The sequence below is a fragment of the Eubalaena glacialis genome, chromosome 3 (assembly GCF_028564815.1).
Source record: "Eubalaena glacialis isolate mEubGla1 chromosome 3, mEubGla1.1.hap2.+ XY, whole genome shotgun sequence".
In the NCBI taxonomy this organism is placed as follows: Eukaryota; Metazoa; Chordata; class Mammalia; order Artiodactyla; family Balaenidae; genus Eubalaena; species Eubalaena glacialis.
In genome coordinates, this window is record NC_083718.1 from 98,689,295 (window position 1) to 98,706,481 (window position 17,187).

A 17,187-nucleotide genomic window follows, 5' to 3' on the forward strand; every position below is an offset into this window, starting at 1 on the left:
ACATGAAGGAGATGCTACTAATTGACCATCAAAAGAACATGTTTTGAGGCCCTTCCCAAAACTGATGGGTTGGAATAAGCCAGCTACAATGTTGTACTATTTCTTGTGCCTTAAAAGACAATTTGGAATGAGATTTTCTTTTTTTTTATGAAGTCAAGGACTATAAAAGAATCAAATTCATGATCTTGGTCTCGCTGGCAATCAATTACAAATCAGTAAGAGAGAACTGGGTAATTCAGAAGTAGTTTACATTAGACTTTGGAATATACTATGAACTTCCCCCATTAGAGCTGCCAGCATATGACTGGTTGAGATGATTTAAAGAATCAATCTATTGGAGCCTCAAAAGTGGCCATATGGACCCAGCAATCCCACTACTGGGCATATACCCTGAGAAAACCATAATTAAGAAAGAGACATGTACCACAATATTCATTGCAGCACTATTTACAATAGCCAGGACACAGAACCAACCTAAATGTCCATCAACAGATGAATGGATAAAGATGTGGCACATATACATAATGGAATATTACTCAGCCATAAAAAGAAACGAAATTGAGTTATTTGTAGTGAGGTGGATGGACCTAGAGTCTGTCATACAGAGTGAAGTAAGTCAGAAAGAGAAAAATGCCGTATGCTAACGCATATATATGGAATCTAAAAAAAATGGCACTGATGAACCTAGTTGCAGGGCAGGAATAAAGAGGTAGGCATAGAGAATGGACTTGATGACATGGGGTGGGAGGGCAAAGCTGGGGCAAAGTGAGAATAGCATCGACACATATACACTACCTAATGTAAAATAGTTGGCTGGTGGGAAGCAGCAGCATAGCACAGGGAGATCGGCTCGGTGCTTTGCGATGACCTAGAGGGGTGGGCTAGGGAGGATGGGAGGGAGGCTCAAGAGGGAGGGGATGTGGGGACATGTGTATGCATATGGCAGATTTGTTTTGTTGTGCAACAGCAACTAACAGTATTGTGAAGCAATTATACTCCAATATCTATTAAAAGGAATGGCCATATGAAGTAGATATTGTTACTTATATCATATTTAACAGATGAAGACTGTAAGGCTGTGTGACTCAGAAAATTAAGCTGTTGAGACTCGAACTCAGATTTTTCTGGTTTTAAATCATCAACTCTTGATTTTACAATGCCAGGCATGAGAAGCCTAGATACCTACTGAGTAATAGGGAAATCTCGTTGAGATTTGAAATGTACTATCCACAACATGGCTAATCCACGTGTGAATAATGCAGAATTGATTGTGTATTGTCTTCATTAACATTTGTAAGAAGTTGTACTCTATGATTTCAAATTCTGATTATTTGAATAGGCTGAATTCATATTAAATTTATACCAAATTTCCAGCAAAAAACATGTGCTTATATACATTTGGAAACTGCAATGATGGGAAACATTTGGGAAAACAGAATTTTGCTCTAGACACACACACACATAAGGTAGGGAACTAAAGTTATATTGTCACCAATGTTCTGGAGACTGTCCTAGTGATTTTAACCCTGTTATTAAATATAACGTGATCATGAGATTAGTTTCCCTCGTGTTCACCTCTTATCAAATCCTAATAGAAAATGCCATTGAAAAATCCTATCTCAACTAATATTTGTTCAGATTTAACAAATTTGAGTACCTGTGTACTATATGCCAAGTAATGTATTAGGCATTGGGGATAGAGCTGTGGTCTACGTATGGTCTGTGCTCCCATGAAGCTTCTAGTGGGGAGAACTAGACAATAAATACCCCATTTAACTCAATGTAGATTAATGCAGAAATGGACGAAACATGCTGCTTTAGGGCAAGGTGAAGTTGTGTCTCTGAATCATGTGTATTATGTAGGGAAAAAACATATACCAAGGAATAAATTAGCTCTTAGCTTCAGCTTACACTGTACCGGTGAAACAAAAAATTTCATACCTTCTATAATTCCAATTATAGAATTCTTGAAAGAGATGGACTTTGGTTTTGTGTAGAGTTTTAAAATTTCCTACGAAGTTTCTTTTTGTGTCCGTTTAAATAGAATCAGAAAAATAATCTTATTAGCAAAAGCAATGGTTTTGTGATATGTAACTGCTTTCAATTCATCTTTCTGCCACAGAATTTATCTTGGAGAAACGTATGGTTTTTAGTAATAAGATAAATTTACATATTTTAGTTTTGCAAGTAAGGTAAGATCTTAGGTGTGGTATTTCACAAAGGAGATCTGACAGTGCAACTTTTGTATTTGGTGCCAGTGTCATCGACAAAAGTGAAATACTAAAATAATTCATTCACTCAAACATTTTCTCAGTTCCATATGCAAGGTACCATGTCCCCAGAAGCTGATACAGTTTTAAGAAGGAAACATATTCTGTAAACATACAATGATAACTAAAAGCAATATATTAAAAAGTGAAGGTACTGGTAATTCCAACAATTTGAGTTTAAAAGTGTATTTAGTAATTTCTCCAGGAGATGGCACTGTTGAGTTGGCGTTTTTCTTTTCGGACAGTAAGACAATAGACCATTCATCTTTGTGTCACCCAAACAAAGAAATAATCCTGTATAGCCCCTCTTCTCTCCCCGGCTAATCACATGCTACTGGAACTGACTGTCTTGTGATCTACTCCACAGTTGGCACAGATTAAGAAATAATCTATTAAAAAAACTATCTGACACACTGTAGTTAATGGAAAGGAACAAATTGTTCACCAGTTTTCATGGAGCTTTATCTTGCCAGTTCAGTAGCTGAGAACTTGGAATACTATTTTAGTGATTTTACCATCCTGCTCAGATGCCATTCAAAAATATTTTTCACTTGTCATGTCTTACTATGGTTGTTCTGGCAAAATGTAAATTTGTAAATGTAAAAAATGTAAATTTTTGTTTGCAAATTAATGTGACTAGAGGATTTTAATGTAAACCTTGGGTTCGGTGCACTCCACCATTCATTTTCCTCTACAATAAATATATTCTCATTCGGGTTTACCTGCAGTTAATAGTTAAAAGTAATTTTTAGTTGCTTTCTTTATTTGGGTGTAACGTGTTGTATACTTTGTGTCTTTCTATTTGTTCCCTTTTCTTCTGAACAACTGGCATTCTGAAGAGATGGAGTCAGTAAAGAGAACATCCAGAACTGGTTTTACCTGCACTGCATGTTCCAGAATAAAGTTATGGGTGTAGTTTCTGCGATAAAGGGAACAGCGTAGAGGTTTTGTTTTATTTATTGGAGGCGGGATGTTAATTTAGGGGATATTATATATTGAAAACCAAACTTGTGCAGTGCACTCACTGCAGGGTTAAGGCACCCTGATAAATATGCATCTATGCAATGATCATGTCTAAAGTCGGCACTGAGCCGACTTTATAAAAGGGGGGCAATTCTCTTGCCCCCTTTTACCTGCCCCTAATGCCTATAGCTACTTTCTAACTCCAGGAAAATCAATAAGCAACTCCTTCTTTGGCTTAACCCCCTGCATAAGAGGAAGGTGAGTGAGGAAAGACTTTTCTCCAGGCTTGCGTGAGTCACGGATGTTCTGATGTCTGCCTCCGTGAGGCTTAGCCCACACAGTTCTCCTTCACCTTGTGTCAACAAGGCGGCTGCTCCAGCAGACAATGGGCGCTGCAGCGTGCGGGGGTTAAAAACCAGAAGCACCGGTTCATGACGGAGCCCCCTTTTTCCAGCTGAGCAAGCTCAGGGATTCCCCGAGGAGATTTTCCAGGCGCTGCCACAACCCAAGGAATTTTAGGGGCGTCTCTGGGGGAGAAGAGGGGACCAACCCAGCCCCAACTTGAGGGTGCCAGAGGGAGCAACGAGGCGTCGGGGCGCCATGGAGCGGGGGCGTTCTTGTGAAGGAGGGAAGCTCCTACGCTAACTCTAGAAGCCCGGCCTCGGATACGCCGGCGAGGGGGGGATGACCTCAGCCGTCTCTGCCACGTTCCAGCCAATCAGTCCCGCATCTTGGCATCCTAATCCAGGACCCCCGAAGCCGGAGCGACGCGAGCCAATGAGCAGTGGGCCGGGGAAGAAGGACAGGCGGCCAGCCTATGGGGGCGGAGAGGCCCGGCTGCGCGTATCCAAGGAGCGCCGGGCTCGGGCTCGGGGGTGTGGCGCGGCGCCGGCGGGGGGTAGGCGGGCGCGCCGGGCGGCAGGTGTCGGCAGCGTAGGCATTCGGCGGCGATGGAGCGGCCCTGGGAAGCTGCTGGCGACCTCTCGCGCTGGCCCCATGGCCTCAGCCTCCTCCTCCTCCTCCAGCTGCTGCCGCCGGCGACCCTCGGCCAGGACCGGCTGGACGCGCCGCCACCGCCTGCTGCGCCGCTGTCGCGCTGGTCCGGCCCCGTCGGGGTGAGCTGGGGGCTGCGCGCGGCCGCGCCCGGGGGCCCGGCTCCCCGCGGCGGCCGTTGGCGCCGCAGCGCGCTCGACGAGGATGAGGACTGCGGCGGGGTCCGGAACTTCGTCGGCAGGCTAGCCAACAACACGCACCAGGTGAGCGGGCGCCGGGCCCGGGCACCGCCCGGACTACGAGGTGCCACCCGCGGGCCCCTGGCGGCCGGCCCGCGCACCCGGCTCCTCTTTCTCTGTCCGCGCGCCTCGCGTCCCAGCGGAGGAGACCCCGGCCGCTCGCCCGCCTCGCCGCACCCGCGCCACCTGGGCCGCGGCCCCGAAACTGCGGCGGGCGGGCGGGCCGAGTCGGGCCGGGAGAGCGGCCCCCGGACGCCGCAGCCCGGGCAGCTGTGTTTCGTCACAGGGGAAGCCGGCTTAGACTTTCACGGCATTCTTTTTTTTTTTTTTAAGTTGTCAGACTCTCTCGAGCGTTGTTGTTTTCCGTCTGTATAAATAATTCGGATCCAACAACGCTATACCCCAACAGGAAGCTGGAGGAGTAATTACCTCTTAAGTGGTTGGAGAAGTTGGGGCTAAGCAGAAACAAACGTGTGTCCTCGCGGGGTCAGTACTTTCAGGGTGGGTAGGCGGGTGTTCAGAAATCCCAAAGCAATGATTAGGTTCCTGTGTGTGTTTTAATAGTTAAAGGAACAAGCTTGGCAATGGGGTGACAGCGTATATGTGATCTCTCTTACGCCTTCAACTTGACCTTCTATCATGGCATTGGACTCAGACCAGGATGTCTAGATCCTGTTGTAACAAGGTTTGCAATGGTTAAGAAACACATTGCAGATACTCTGCTTTGAGGTAGGTCCTAGTCGGACACTTTAAAAATTGTGGCAGTTCTGTTTCTGGGGACAAGCAACCCAACCTCTGCACACTACTGTGTTGACAAAGCCAGTTGTTGGCAACGTCCTGGCTACTTGCTCTAGATCAGCTCGGACATCTTCCTCGTGTTTTTTCTAGAACTACCAGTTTAATTGTTGCATAATGTATTTTCAATTTAATGCATTTTCTCTCTTATATCTCTTCCTCATTCAAAGAGAGTTGCACATGGGAACAGAGGTGAGTGGCTAACTGCGCTTGTCTTCGTTGAACTACATTCTGTATGAGCCGAATCTCAGTCTCCCCTTGATCTTTCTCCCTCTGCCTGGACTCTACTTGTTACCTGTGCAGAATTCTCTGATCTGGGGACCCCGGGCAATTGCAGTCAAAGCATAAGCAGTCAGGGAGAACTCTTGCTAAACGCAGTCCAAGCAGCAGCTGCATAAAGGTGGCCAAGCTAGTGCTGACGTGTGGGATGGGTTGGGTGCAGATAGGGCAGAATGAGAACTGGGAAGTCTTCCTGTTTGATGAGGGGGAAAAAATGTGTAGACTTCCATCTCACAGTGGAGAGTTGAGAAAGGCTTTACAACACCAGTGCCTAATTTACAACGGGAGCACTTCCTTCCTTGAGCCAGCCAGACACAGCATTCTTACTCCACATTTGGATTCTTCTCTTCCTGATTGATCTACCTTTAGGACCTGGGGCTACTCTTGGATGTATTCCTTTAGTCAGAATCTTCCCTGGTTGGTTTGAATTTATATGTCATTTGTAATATATTGATTTCTAAAGCAATGGTTGAAAAAACTGGCTCAGGGGGTTCTTAGGCCAGATCTACTCAAGAGCAGATCTGAAACCTCATTCTGTGAAGTCCACATGTTAATAAAAAAATCTTCCCTCTTTTTCTTTCATTTTATTTAGTTATTGTTTCCATTGATTTTTTAAACTTATTTTTTTGTCTTCTTTCATTGACCTCATTTAAAAGAACTGTTTTTGCATTTCTTAATCATCCATGGTTTCTTCAGAGATCCCATCCTTTTTGTAGCATATGTATGTGGTAAAAGTGGAACCACTGTTAATAATCTTCACCTTAGAAATGGTTGAATAAAGCAGTTCTTAGTGGTGCACCCCCTTAACCAAGAACTGTTATCTAGTTGTCTGTTCTGCTTTTCAATTCTGTATTTTTAGAAGTCATAATAAATCATCCTGAACTCTGCTGAAGAGATCTGGTGTTGGGGGAGCCTTTATAAACAGTGTGAAATAAAAGTATAAGCATAACAGAACAACTTTTTATTAGAAATGTTGTATACTTTTGTACAGTTGGGAAAGTGCCATTTAGAGTAGTTTTTCATAAGATGACAGGATTCAATTCCCAAGAAAAATGAAAAGTTCATTGTTCTCTTATTTGTTATAACTTGCTGTTCATGTCAAGCCACATTGCTTCATGTAGTCAGTGAACATGAATGTCCTCCAAAAGTCCAAGATGTGCTAGATACTGGGGGTGCCAAGATACAAAGAAGAGATAATTCAGACTGGAGAACGAAAAGCCTCAGAAAGTTTTAGCAAATCTCCTAGACCTGTTTCTATGGCTTATTTGGCTTTGTGAGAATATGTTGGTGTTTAACTAATCTTCTTAAGAAAGCAAAGTAGAACTAAAGCATGATAGTGCTTTTATAGTCTTCTGGTTTTAGGAGACCTGTGCCCTAATGACCTATATAACTCAGTCTCTTCACTCATGAAATCTAGCAAGTATGTGTGTGTGCGTATTTATAAATGATTTTTTCTTAGACTAATGAATAACCTTCCTTTTGCCTTTAACCCCAAACTCTTTTCATGCCACACGTTTAACTGATTCTTTCCTTTAAGTGCTTGGAATGTTCATGACATGTATAACCTTTGTGCGTGAGAGAAGTTGAGCAAGCCTAGATTTTATTAATGTTGGTTGCTAAGTTGGATTGCTTCCAAACATTCCTCCTGTAAGCACCCCTTTGAGGTTAGGCATGAAGCTCTGTCTTAAAGAAACAGATGAAATGCCTTGGTCAGAGTTATGGTGGTGGCTGACATAATTCCCTTACTTCTCATTCCTGAGTTCAGACTATTTGACAATTTCCTTAAAACTTTTAAAATTTACGATTAGTAAAACCAGGAATGTTGTTCATTCTCTGTCCTCCTTCTGTTCCTGTCATTAACTACTTCTTTACACATAACTTCCCAACTTCTACCCCAACATCAAAACATCTGGTTTCTTATATAAACAGGCCCTGTAGTGAGGTTGTGTTGTATGGGGTATCAGCTCTGAGAAGAATGCGTGTATTTGTTTGCTGGTGCTGGCAGGGCTGAGTCCAGGCTGACAGGACTGAATGTGCCTGTTGGAGGCTTCAGGGAGCTGCCGCACTTAGCCTGTTGTGGATCTTTGTCACACCCAGAAATCTGAAGGTCAGTGCATTTAACTGCCCCGGAACTTTCTAACTGCCTCATTTATCCCAGTACCCAGCCTCTCTTCATACTGCCTTCCCCGCCACTCCCACCGTCACCCTCTAGTTAATCTTTCTTGAGTCCTGTTTCATCCGTTCGTTTTGGGGTCAAGGAATAGGAATTCTGTAGGATCTCCCTCCTGGTCCTGGTTGAGCAGAATGAGCAAAATCCTCCTGAGGACTCTGCGCCCATACAGTATATTCTTCAGACTTTTAACCCCTACGGGATGTTAAAATGAATTCTGTATTGGGGATTTCAGTTAGAAGTATCAGCAAAGTTGATGAAGTATATTTATCTGGGGAAAGGTTAGTTGTCATCTGAGGTTTGGTTGAGGTGAGGGTAGAGAGCTAGCCAGGTAGGACAAGTGGCTGAAAGGGAATGCAGGGTAACAATTAGGTAAATTCTCTGCTGACTCAAATTTTTGGTTCTGCGCATAGTGATTTTTAATTAGAAAATTAAAAATCACTATGATGAGTCTCCTGTTCTGGTCAATTTCTAATGACTATTTTCTTTCTGTAATGATAATAATAATAGGCTCCTCATCCTGCTGTTTTGATCTGGTATTTTATGTTAGGTTCACATAGGCTATTAACAGCTTCTTTTGCACTCTGCCAATTTCAAATCAACTCTTGCCAATACACGTTGGGTTCTCAGTGGGTGACTGCAGAAACCATGCCCCCCAACTTTGTCCTAGTTGGCCTGTTACTCATGTGATCCTCACAGAAAGGGCAGTGCTTGAGGGCAGTGGTCAGATCAGGAGAGTCACATTTCCTCTTCTTCCTCCCTTCCGACCCCTCAAGCTGTCTTTACAGAAAGTGAACTGTGCTTTGAGACTGGAGAAATGAAGTGCAGATGTTTCATATGATTAGAAGCTAATGTTAAGGTAGACCAGATATCAAATTTGACATGTAATTAAAAATGCAGCTTTTCTAGCAGAGGGCTGTGTGGCAATGGCTCCAAAAAAAGATACTGCATTTGTAAATTTCTAAAAAATTTTCAGTTACCCTTTTATCTTTTTCTAACCAGTGTTTCTGTTGTATCTTGTACTCTTCTATTTAAACGCTTGGTGAAAACTTGTTCTTCCCACTGTCTATGTGGCCTCACTGATCTGTATGTAGGTGGTTTTGAGAGTAATGGGGCTTGAGGAACAAACTGGTCAATTTCAGTCTGTTCTAGGCAGGGTTTTTTTTTTTACTGACGCTGTAATGGTGATTGCAGTCAAAGTTGGGTTAGTAATATGTGGCTTTGAACTAGCTGAGTTGAATGAATCTTCATGATAGACGCTTAATACCTTTAGAGGTTGTTAGGTGAATGCTGGACATGTGTTTTTTTGTTGTTTTGTTTGTTTTTGTTTTTTAAGATTGGGGCTATTTTTTCCTTCTCTGTCCTCAACCCCAGTCTCAGGAAACCACAGCAAAAACAAAATCTTCCATTCAGAGCCTGTGGTATTTTACTGAGAAAGTTTTCTGTGAATGTAATTTATTTTCTGTTTTGCATTTCAGTATCTGGCCCTCAACTCCTCATCTACAGCATGAGAAGTTTTGGACTAGATTTAAAATGTCTAAAAAACTCTGTGATTAATATGGAAGAAGAGGAGGCCAAAGGTTGTGATCACAAACGTTTACTGGTTGATTCCAAGTTTAGAAGCAAATTGTGGCTGTTCCGCTTCCCAGTTGAACTTGAACGTAGCCTGAATTTCACATCTGGGGGTAATTTGTTACCACCTCCAGAGCTTGCTTCAGTGAAATATGAGTGTTCCTAAAGATAACAGGAGTATTTCTTTTTTCATATAATTGTGAAAGACATTTGACTTTTATTTTTTGGGAAATACTTTATTGTTCCTTGTTGGCTGAAAAAAATCTAATGCAAATCAAAGCTACTAGCTTGGATATTCCAAAAGCAAACCAAATAGATATCTAGCAGTAAATTTGTTTTTTCTTTTCCTTCCCTACAGTACTCTGCCAAAACAGGGGCTTTTTTTTTCTTTTTGTCTTGGCTGCCTGTGTGCTTGAAAATAGATGGTCAGCTTCCATTAATATACTCAGCCCTGTGCTAGTTAGAAACTTACGTGTGATTAATTGGCTTGATTTATTTTCATTAGAAGAAAATGTATGGTTTTTTCCTTCTAAGGCTTATGAGTAGTATCTCTCTTATGTTTGCTTTTGTTAAGAGTTTTGCTCTTTTTTTTCCTGTATGTTCTAAAAAACTAAGTTCTAATATTGTAGTTGAGCCTGTTTGCAAATCTGGTTCAACAGTAAGATCACCCTGAAGTACCAAGAGAAATTGAACTGGGAAGGAAATTTTTAACTGTACTTTAGTACTTCCCAGACAGGATAGTTCAGATCAAATGTTTATCTGGTACCTGCTCTTTGTCAAAGAGATTCACATCATAAATATGCTATATGCAAAATTCAAAAAAGACATCTTAATACTCAGATTTGAATCCTGGCTCTGCTGCTTCATAGTTGTATGGTATGATCACAGACAATCACTTAACTTCTCTGACCTTTATTTATTTATTTTTTTTAAACTGGAGAATCAGTTTTAGGATTATTTGGAGAGTCAAATGAGAAGTTTTATCAAAATGTTTTGTTAAATGTATTGTGTAGATATCTTTCACTTCTGGAGTTCTGGCCTGTGCGTAAGAAAAGGTAAACATTAAAAACATCCGCATTGATGTCATCTTAAGGATTTAGCTGTTCAGAGACGGCCTGCTGAGAGTTTGGAAGAATTTTTGAAGAAGGCATGACCACTGCAGTGCAGTGGTCTGGGAAGGCCTCATGGATGAAGAGAGAATCAAGGTGTGGAGGGAATTCTTAGGGAGACCTGTAAAGGCATGGAGGTAGGGAAGTCCAAGACATGCTCAGGGGATGATCAGTGGGGACTTTCTGTTGGGGAGAAGTAGTTGATGAGGAGTATGAAAGACTAAGGCTTCCAGGAAAACATACAGAGAAGTAAAAAAAGATAGCTCTTTGTGGGGGATGGAAAAAGAGGGGAGGTATGGGGAGGGAGTCTGCCATTAGGACTTACTGGGGAAAGTGTTTTAACAGGTAGTGGTTGACATGAGGCTAGAGCTGGATAAACCAGAGGTGGAAATGGGAAGCCAAGAAGAGTTATCCTTTTGGAGGTTGACCGTTACTGTGGTCTTGGAAGAGTATGTCCAACAGGAGAGCAGAATAGAGGGCAGGGCCAACCATCTTTTATACTTGAAGTGCTCAAGATTCCAAGAAACAATCCAGGACTCCTGGACCTTATTGAAGGAGGTTGTGAGCCCAGGCATGAGGAACCCAGAAGCTGTAAGACAGTGAAGCCCGTGAACAGATTTTTCTGAACATTTGTGAACAAGGGTAAGATTGAATTCTTGCTGATAATGTGCTTAAGAGTTTGAATCATAGATTGTTAAGTTGATTAACTGGTCAGATCTCTTACCAAGAAGGCTAAATGACTTGCTTACAGGCCAAGAGCTGGGCGTAGAACATTTATGTCCCAACATGGTGCTGCATTTGGAAGTGTTTCATAGAGATATTTTAAGTCAATGCATTTGCTTTAGGGATAAGGCAAGGTTATAGACCCCAGTTGTAAGTCATGTAGTTGTGAATTCCTCTCTGCCCCTTGAGGTCATAGTTCCCTCAACAGAGCTCAATTAGGCTTTCTAAGCCTCAGCTCCCCATCATGTAAAATGGAGTATTATCATAAGGCTTCGAAGAGAAAATGTTTTGAAAACCTTGAATCCTACCACATATATAGGATTTATGTCATTTCTTAATAAGCCTGTTGATATATTACTGTGTCCATAGAGTCCAATTGTCAGCCAAATGATCCTGATAAATACCAACTCCAGAGGAACATGTGCATAAAAGGAGATAGATGAGGCATAAATGTATTCGGTTTTATCACTTGGCAGGGATGGGTGACAGGCTTGGGCGGAGGTGGCAAGAATGAGAGTGAGTCAAGATTGGCAGAAATGTAAGAAGCATATGTGTTCTTTTTTTTTTTTTAACCTTCATGATTACATCAAAATTTTAACTGGTTAATATGAGTGATACTAACAAGTGGTATTAATTGGAGTTCTTTGAGGTCGTGGTTAGGAAGGAATGTGATCTCAGGTTAGACCTGGATTCAAACTTCAGTGGTAACCAGGGACAGATGACTCTTAGTGAACCTTAGTTTTTTCATCTATAAAATGGATATACTAATACGTACCTCTTAGGGTCCTTGTGAAGATTAAATGAGACAGTGTAGAATTTGGTGTGTATTCATCCTTTATTGGATGTTTTTTATGATGATTATCTACACAAAGCTTCTAATGCATTACCAGTTAGATGCTCAGATATTTGTGTATGCCCTTAAATTTTTTTTTCCATAGCTGAAATATTCCGGGAGAATTAGTATGGGTACTTACAGGAACCAAATCTGTATTAAGAATTATGTGCTAGTTATGTCCTTGGACTTGGAGTTAAAAAAAAATTGGGTATGGTGAGGGAGAGACCATCTATTCAAAGTGTCTTTCTTGAAGCTATGGGAGATGGAGGAGAAAATAACCCCACCATCATCAGATACCTGGTCATCTGGTTATAATAGTTTCAAGTATATATAGTTATTTACTTATAGTGTTAAAGAACTTACAATTAAAAAGAAATAAGGCTACTTATAATTCAATAACTTTCTCTTCTCATTCATTAAGCTTTAAATATGCAGTTTTAAGTTGACAGCTCTGAAATAGCACTTTGCCTCTTTCACCCTGATTGATTAACTGAGCAATCACTATTAGCTTTGTACTCTATTGACCTCTGTAACGTTTTAAGAGATATTAGTGAGATGTGATAGGTACTCCTCAAGAACTTAGCTTGGGAGCATGGCAGACCAGAATGTTAATGGAATTATTTTTTATAATGCGCGTATATCTTTAAGGTAGTATCTCAACACTTCCTGGCCTACGTTAACTTTGCTCTAGTTGAAGTTACCTTCTCACCAGTCCCTTTAGCTTGCCATGTGCTCTGTTGCTTCTCCATTTTTGTTTTCATGGCATTCCTGCTGTCTGAATGCCTTTCTAGCTCTGCTTGTTTTTTTTCTGTTCTCTCCTACAACATTTAACAACGCCATGTAATCCAGCACTTTACTATAGTATTCTATTTTGTATTCACCTTCATTTATTCAACTGGTATTCTCCAGATTATAAACACCTTAAAGGTAGTACAAGCATGACCCCTTGACTTCACCCTTTTGCCTCACATAGTGCTGGAGAAAGCGTAGTCGTTAAATGTATAGTCTGGAGTCAGACAGACATGAGCTTGAATCCTTGCTCTGCCGCTTACCAGCTGTGTAACTTTGGGAGAATTACTTAACCTCTCTGACCCTCCTTCTTCATCTGTAAAGTAGCAGTGGTGCTTTATATATCATGAGCGCTCAGTAAAGGTCAATATTATTATTATTATTATTATTATTATTATTATTATTATTCAACAACTTTTTATTGAGCACCTACTATGTGTTGGGCCTTGTACTGGGTCCTGGGAACTGATTTGGAACACAAGAGACAAGATCCCTGCCTTTATGGACCAGTAGAGAAAATGGACATTAAACACATATGTAATTACAAATACAGTAAGTACCAAGAAGGAAAAAAGCAACTACAGGAGAATAATTGATAGAGGTTCTTTTAGTCTGGGGCACTAGGAAGGACTTGCTGAGAAATTATTTAAACTGGTACTGGAAGATGAATAGAAATTTTCCTGTAGGAGTGTCCCAGACAGAGAGAAAAGCATGTCCACAGGCCTGGGGCTAGAAAGAGCGTGGTGCACCCAGAGGTCTGGAAGAAGGCCAGTGTGGCTGCAGCAGAGGGAGGCCGGGCTGGTCCCCACACCCAGTGGGGACCGGTGAGCTTTTATGGTCCAGTCAGCTGGCCACTGGCGCATATCCTTTCATCACTTTCTTTTCTTTGAAATGAGACTAAGCTGTAAAAATTAAATGCTAACAGTTTGAAATTTAACTCATTTATTAGGCATGATTAGAAATGAATTACCCCATGAAGATGAGTTTTTCGAAAACTAAGCCTAGGGTAGGCATTTAAGCCTACCCTTTTAAATGCCAAAGTTTGTTGTTTTTGTTGTTGTTGTTTTTTTTGTTTTGTTTTGTTTTTTTATTTTTGGCTGTGTTCAGTCTTCGTTTCTGTGTGCAGGCTTTCTCTAGTTGCGGCAAGCGGGGGCTACTCTTCATCGCGGTGCGCGGGCTTCTCATTGTCGTGGCTTTTCTTATTGCAGAGCAAAGGCTCTAGACGCGCAGGCTCAGAAGTTGTGCCTCACGGGCTTAGTTGCTCCGCGGCATGTGGGATCTTCCCAGACCAGGGCACGAACCCGTGCCTCCTGCATTGGCAAGCAGATTCTTAACCACTGCGCCACCAGGGAAGTCCAGTTTTTGTTGTTTTTAATGGACATCTTTCTAAAATACGTCTCTGCCTTCTTTGTCAACAGTATGACCTTGGCTCATTAAGGAGATTAAATTACGCTGTACCACGACTCACATTATTTTATATTTTAAAGTGGTATGGCATTAATGCCCTCAAGGTCTGTTGAGATTTGTGGGGCTATTTTCTCCCATTTTGAATGGCCCAGATTTATAAGCTTAGTGCCATTGTCTGCCTGTTGAAGTTTACTCTTTTTTTTCCTGCAGAAATGATAGTCCCCTTGCAATATCCTGTTCCTTCTTGCTGCTGTCCCTGTCTCTAGATACACTGTCCCCCAAATTTAACTTCTGTAAGCTAAGAATTTTTACTTAGCTTAATTTTACTTCTGTAAGATGCTTCTGTAAACTAAGAAAAAGATTACTAATTTTAGGCAATCTAACGGGTTTAGCAGATTGATTTAGAGTGATGGTCTGCAGGTTTCTCTTAGTGGTCAGGTGCATAGGGTTTTATTGCATGGACAGCGTCATCCGAGGTCTCTCTCCCTTGCTTCCTTTCAGTGAGTGTCCAGGTTGTCGAGGTTTCTAGATAATGGAGTTGCTGTTGCCCTTTCCTGTTGACACTAGAGTATTGTGGAGCAAGGGGCTGATTTTTTTTTTTTTTCCCCAAATGAAGGCAGAGCAGTGGAAAAGCAAACTGAGGTGTGAAATTATTGATGAGTCATAGAATTTTAAAGCTTATAGGGACTAGAAATGTTGTCATTCCAGCTTCCTCGCCTTGGTGGTGAAGTTAGGTTTTACTGCCCAAGTTCACAGAGCTGTTGGCAGAGCCGGAAATGAAATTCACGTTGACCAGGTATTAGCCCAGTGCTCTCCTCTGTATCATCCTGCCTCACAGAAAACTCTGAATAATTGAATAGGTTTGCAAACTTGTATACTGTTTTATGTTTAGCCTTTTTATTTCTAAGGATAGTCTCTGGGAGGACTGGAACATTTGTGATCTTATTTTTGGCTCATGTTTTATGATCCTAGCAGTGCCTTATTTAACAGAACTGTATTCTGTTAAGATTTTATTCCTGCCCGCAAGAGCTTCACCCAGGTTTTGTCCCAAACCTCTCTTACACCATCACTGTGTCCTGTCTATCCCTGTGTTCCCTGTTTGGGGTTTGGAAGCCTAAATCATAAATTCCCAGCCTTTATGGGATCACCAGTGCCTTGTTATTTCATTTGATTCTTATTATTCCAGTGAGTGAAGGAGCATAATTCAGTTTTACTCCTGAGGAAGTAGATTCCCAAGAGAGAAGATGATTTGTGCCTACTTTCCTAACCAGTTAGTTACTAGACCAGGCTTTAACACCCTTCTGCAGTTTTATTTTCACAGTGACAGGTTGTCTTCTGTAGGTTGAATATCTAGCATGTTTAGTCTTCATTTTTAGACTTCTGTTAAGAAGTGTGTTCATAGAGTATAAGCTCCCTGAGCACAGAGTATGTGTTATCACTGCTGTGTCCGCAGTGCCCCAAAGAGGGTCCGGCACATGGTAAGCAAGCAGATGTATTTGTTGAAAGAAGGAACGTGTGTGAAGGATGGCATCATTGAATTCACTCTCTGTTTACTTGCCAGAGAGGTTGCTCCTGATGGCCAGACTGTCGGGTCATCTGCAAGTGGCTTTTAAACTGGGGCCCGCTGTATGAAACTGATCCAGGCTCAGTTGTGCTGATGTTAATTCTTTCAGTGTTTTACTTTTGATCGGGTGTGTAACTAAAGATAGGCAGAGGTTTCTCATTTACCAAAATTTTTTTCCAAGCTACGGTGACTCTCGGGACCAACTTTAAGTTCTCCCAGCTATAGTAACAGTAATTTAATTAGACTTCTTGTTTGATTAGATGTGAAGACAAAGTTATTTCCATAAAGAATGTTGTGTTTTATGGCCTTTCTCTTTTCCAGATGGAACTAGGGATTAGCCATATGACCACAGAAATGGACATTTTTGTTAATTCATGGTCTCTAAAATGTGTGGACCTCAGGCTTTAAATGGTGGGCATTAAATGTGTGGATGAGTCTTGCATTATCCTCTGTCAAGATGGTTGTATTTCAGAGAAGGTAGTACAAGCTGTCACCTACTTTCTAACGTAATGGGTCCCTGAAAACCAATTTGGTTATAAATGCCAGTCAGTGACTCCCTGCTGCCCAGAGCTCCCCTACCAGAGGTCAGTATATGTCTATCAGGGCCACCTGGGACACTAGAAATCACTATTCAACAGATGATGGGGTGGGGAGTAATTCAGTCACTCTGGAAAAACTATAAAGAAGAAACACCACCGTAAATTCTGCCACTTAGAGATGGTTGCTGTTAATATTTGGAGGACTATGTTTTTAACCATAAACGCACACACACATGATTTTACATGCTATTCTGTAAACCTGCTTTTTACTCAACATGTTATGAATATCTTTCAATGTCAGTAAATACCTGAAACATTTTCATTAGCACCTGTTATATTGTTTCATTGCATAACATAACGCATTTAACAAAGCTTCAGTTCTTGTCTAGAATATACAGATATAGTAATCTGGGGTTGTTATGTGGATTAAATGATAATGTGTGTAAGATGTTTAACACAGTAGATGGCCTGCAGGATGCAATAAACCTTCAGGTGTATAACATACTTTGTAAAGATGTGTAAGTATCCCCTGATAATAAATTCCTGAGTGGGATTGCTTGGGTCATGTGGTGTGGACATTTTCAGTTCTGATTCACATCACGAAATAGCTCTCCAGAAAAGTTACAGCAGTTTATATACTCCCACCCACAGTGCACACAGGTGCTCTGGTCTCCACCCCTCACTGGATACATTTTGTCAAGCGCTTCCAACAGGTGGAAAATGTTATCACATTATTTTTCTTTGATTTTCTTTTGATTACTAGTGAGATCGAATAGCTTTCCAAACATTATTGGTCATTTCTGTGTCCTTTTGTGAATTACTTGTTTGTGTCCTTTGCCTATTTTCTTTTCTTTTAAATTTTATTTATTTTTGGCTGCGTTGGGTCTTAGTTGATGCGCACGGGGGCTACGCTTCGTTGCGGTGCGCGGACTTCTCATTG

General features: G+C 41.5%; 1 protein-coding gene across 4 annotated transcripts in view; it reads left to right on the forward strand.

Annotated features, from left to right (window-relative positions):
* The first annotated feature begins 4,133 nt into the window (after positions 1-4,133).
* Positions 4,134-17,187, forward strand: part of SORT1 (sortilin 1) — a 78,638-nt gene continuing 65,584 nt past the window's right edge. For 3 of the 4 annotated variants that reach the window (XM_061183759.1, XM_061183757.1, XM_061183760.1), the window contains exon 1: positions 4,136-4,489. In XM_061183759.1, coding sequence (XP_061039742.1) covers positions 4,184-4,489 — 306 coding nt within the window. In that variant the 5' untranslated portion in view covers positions 4,136-4,183. Of the gene's footprint in view, positions 4,490-17,187 lie in introns of all 4 variants that reach the window. The other variant, XM_061183756.1, reaches the window with a different exon arrangement.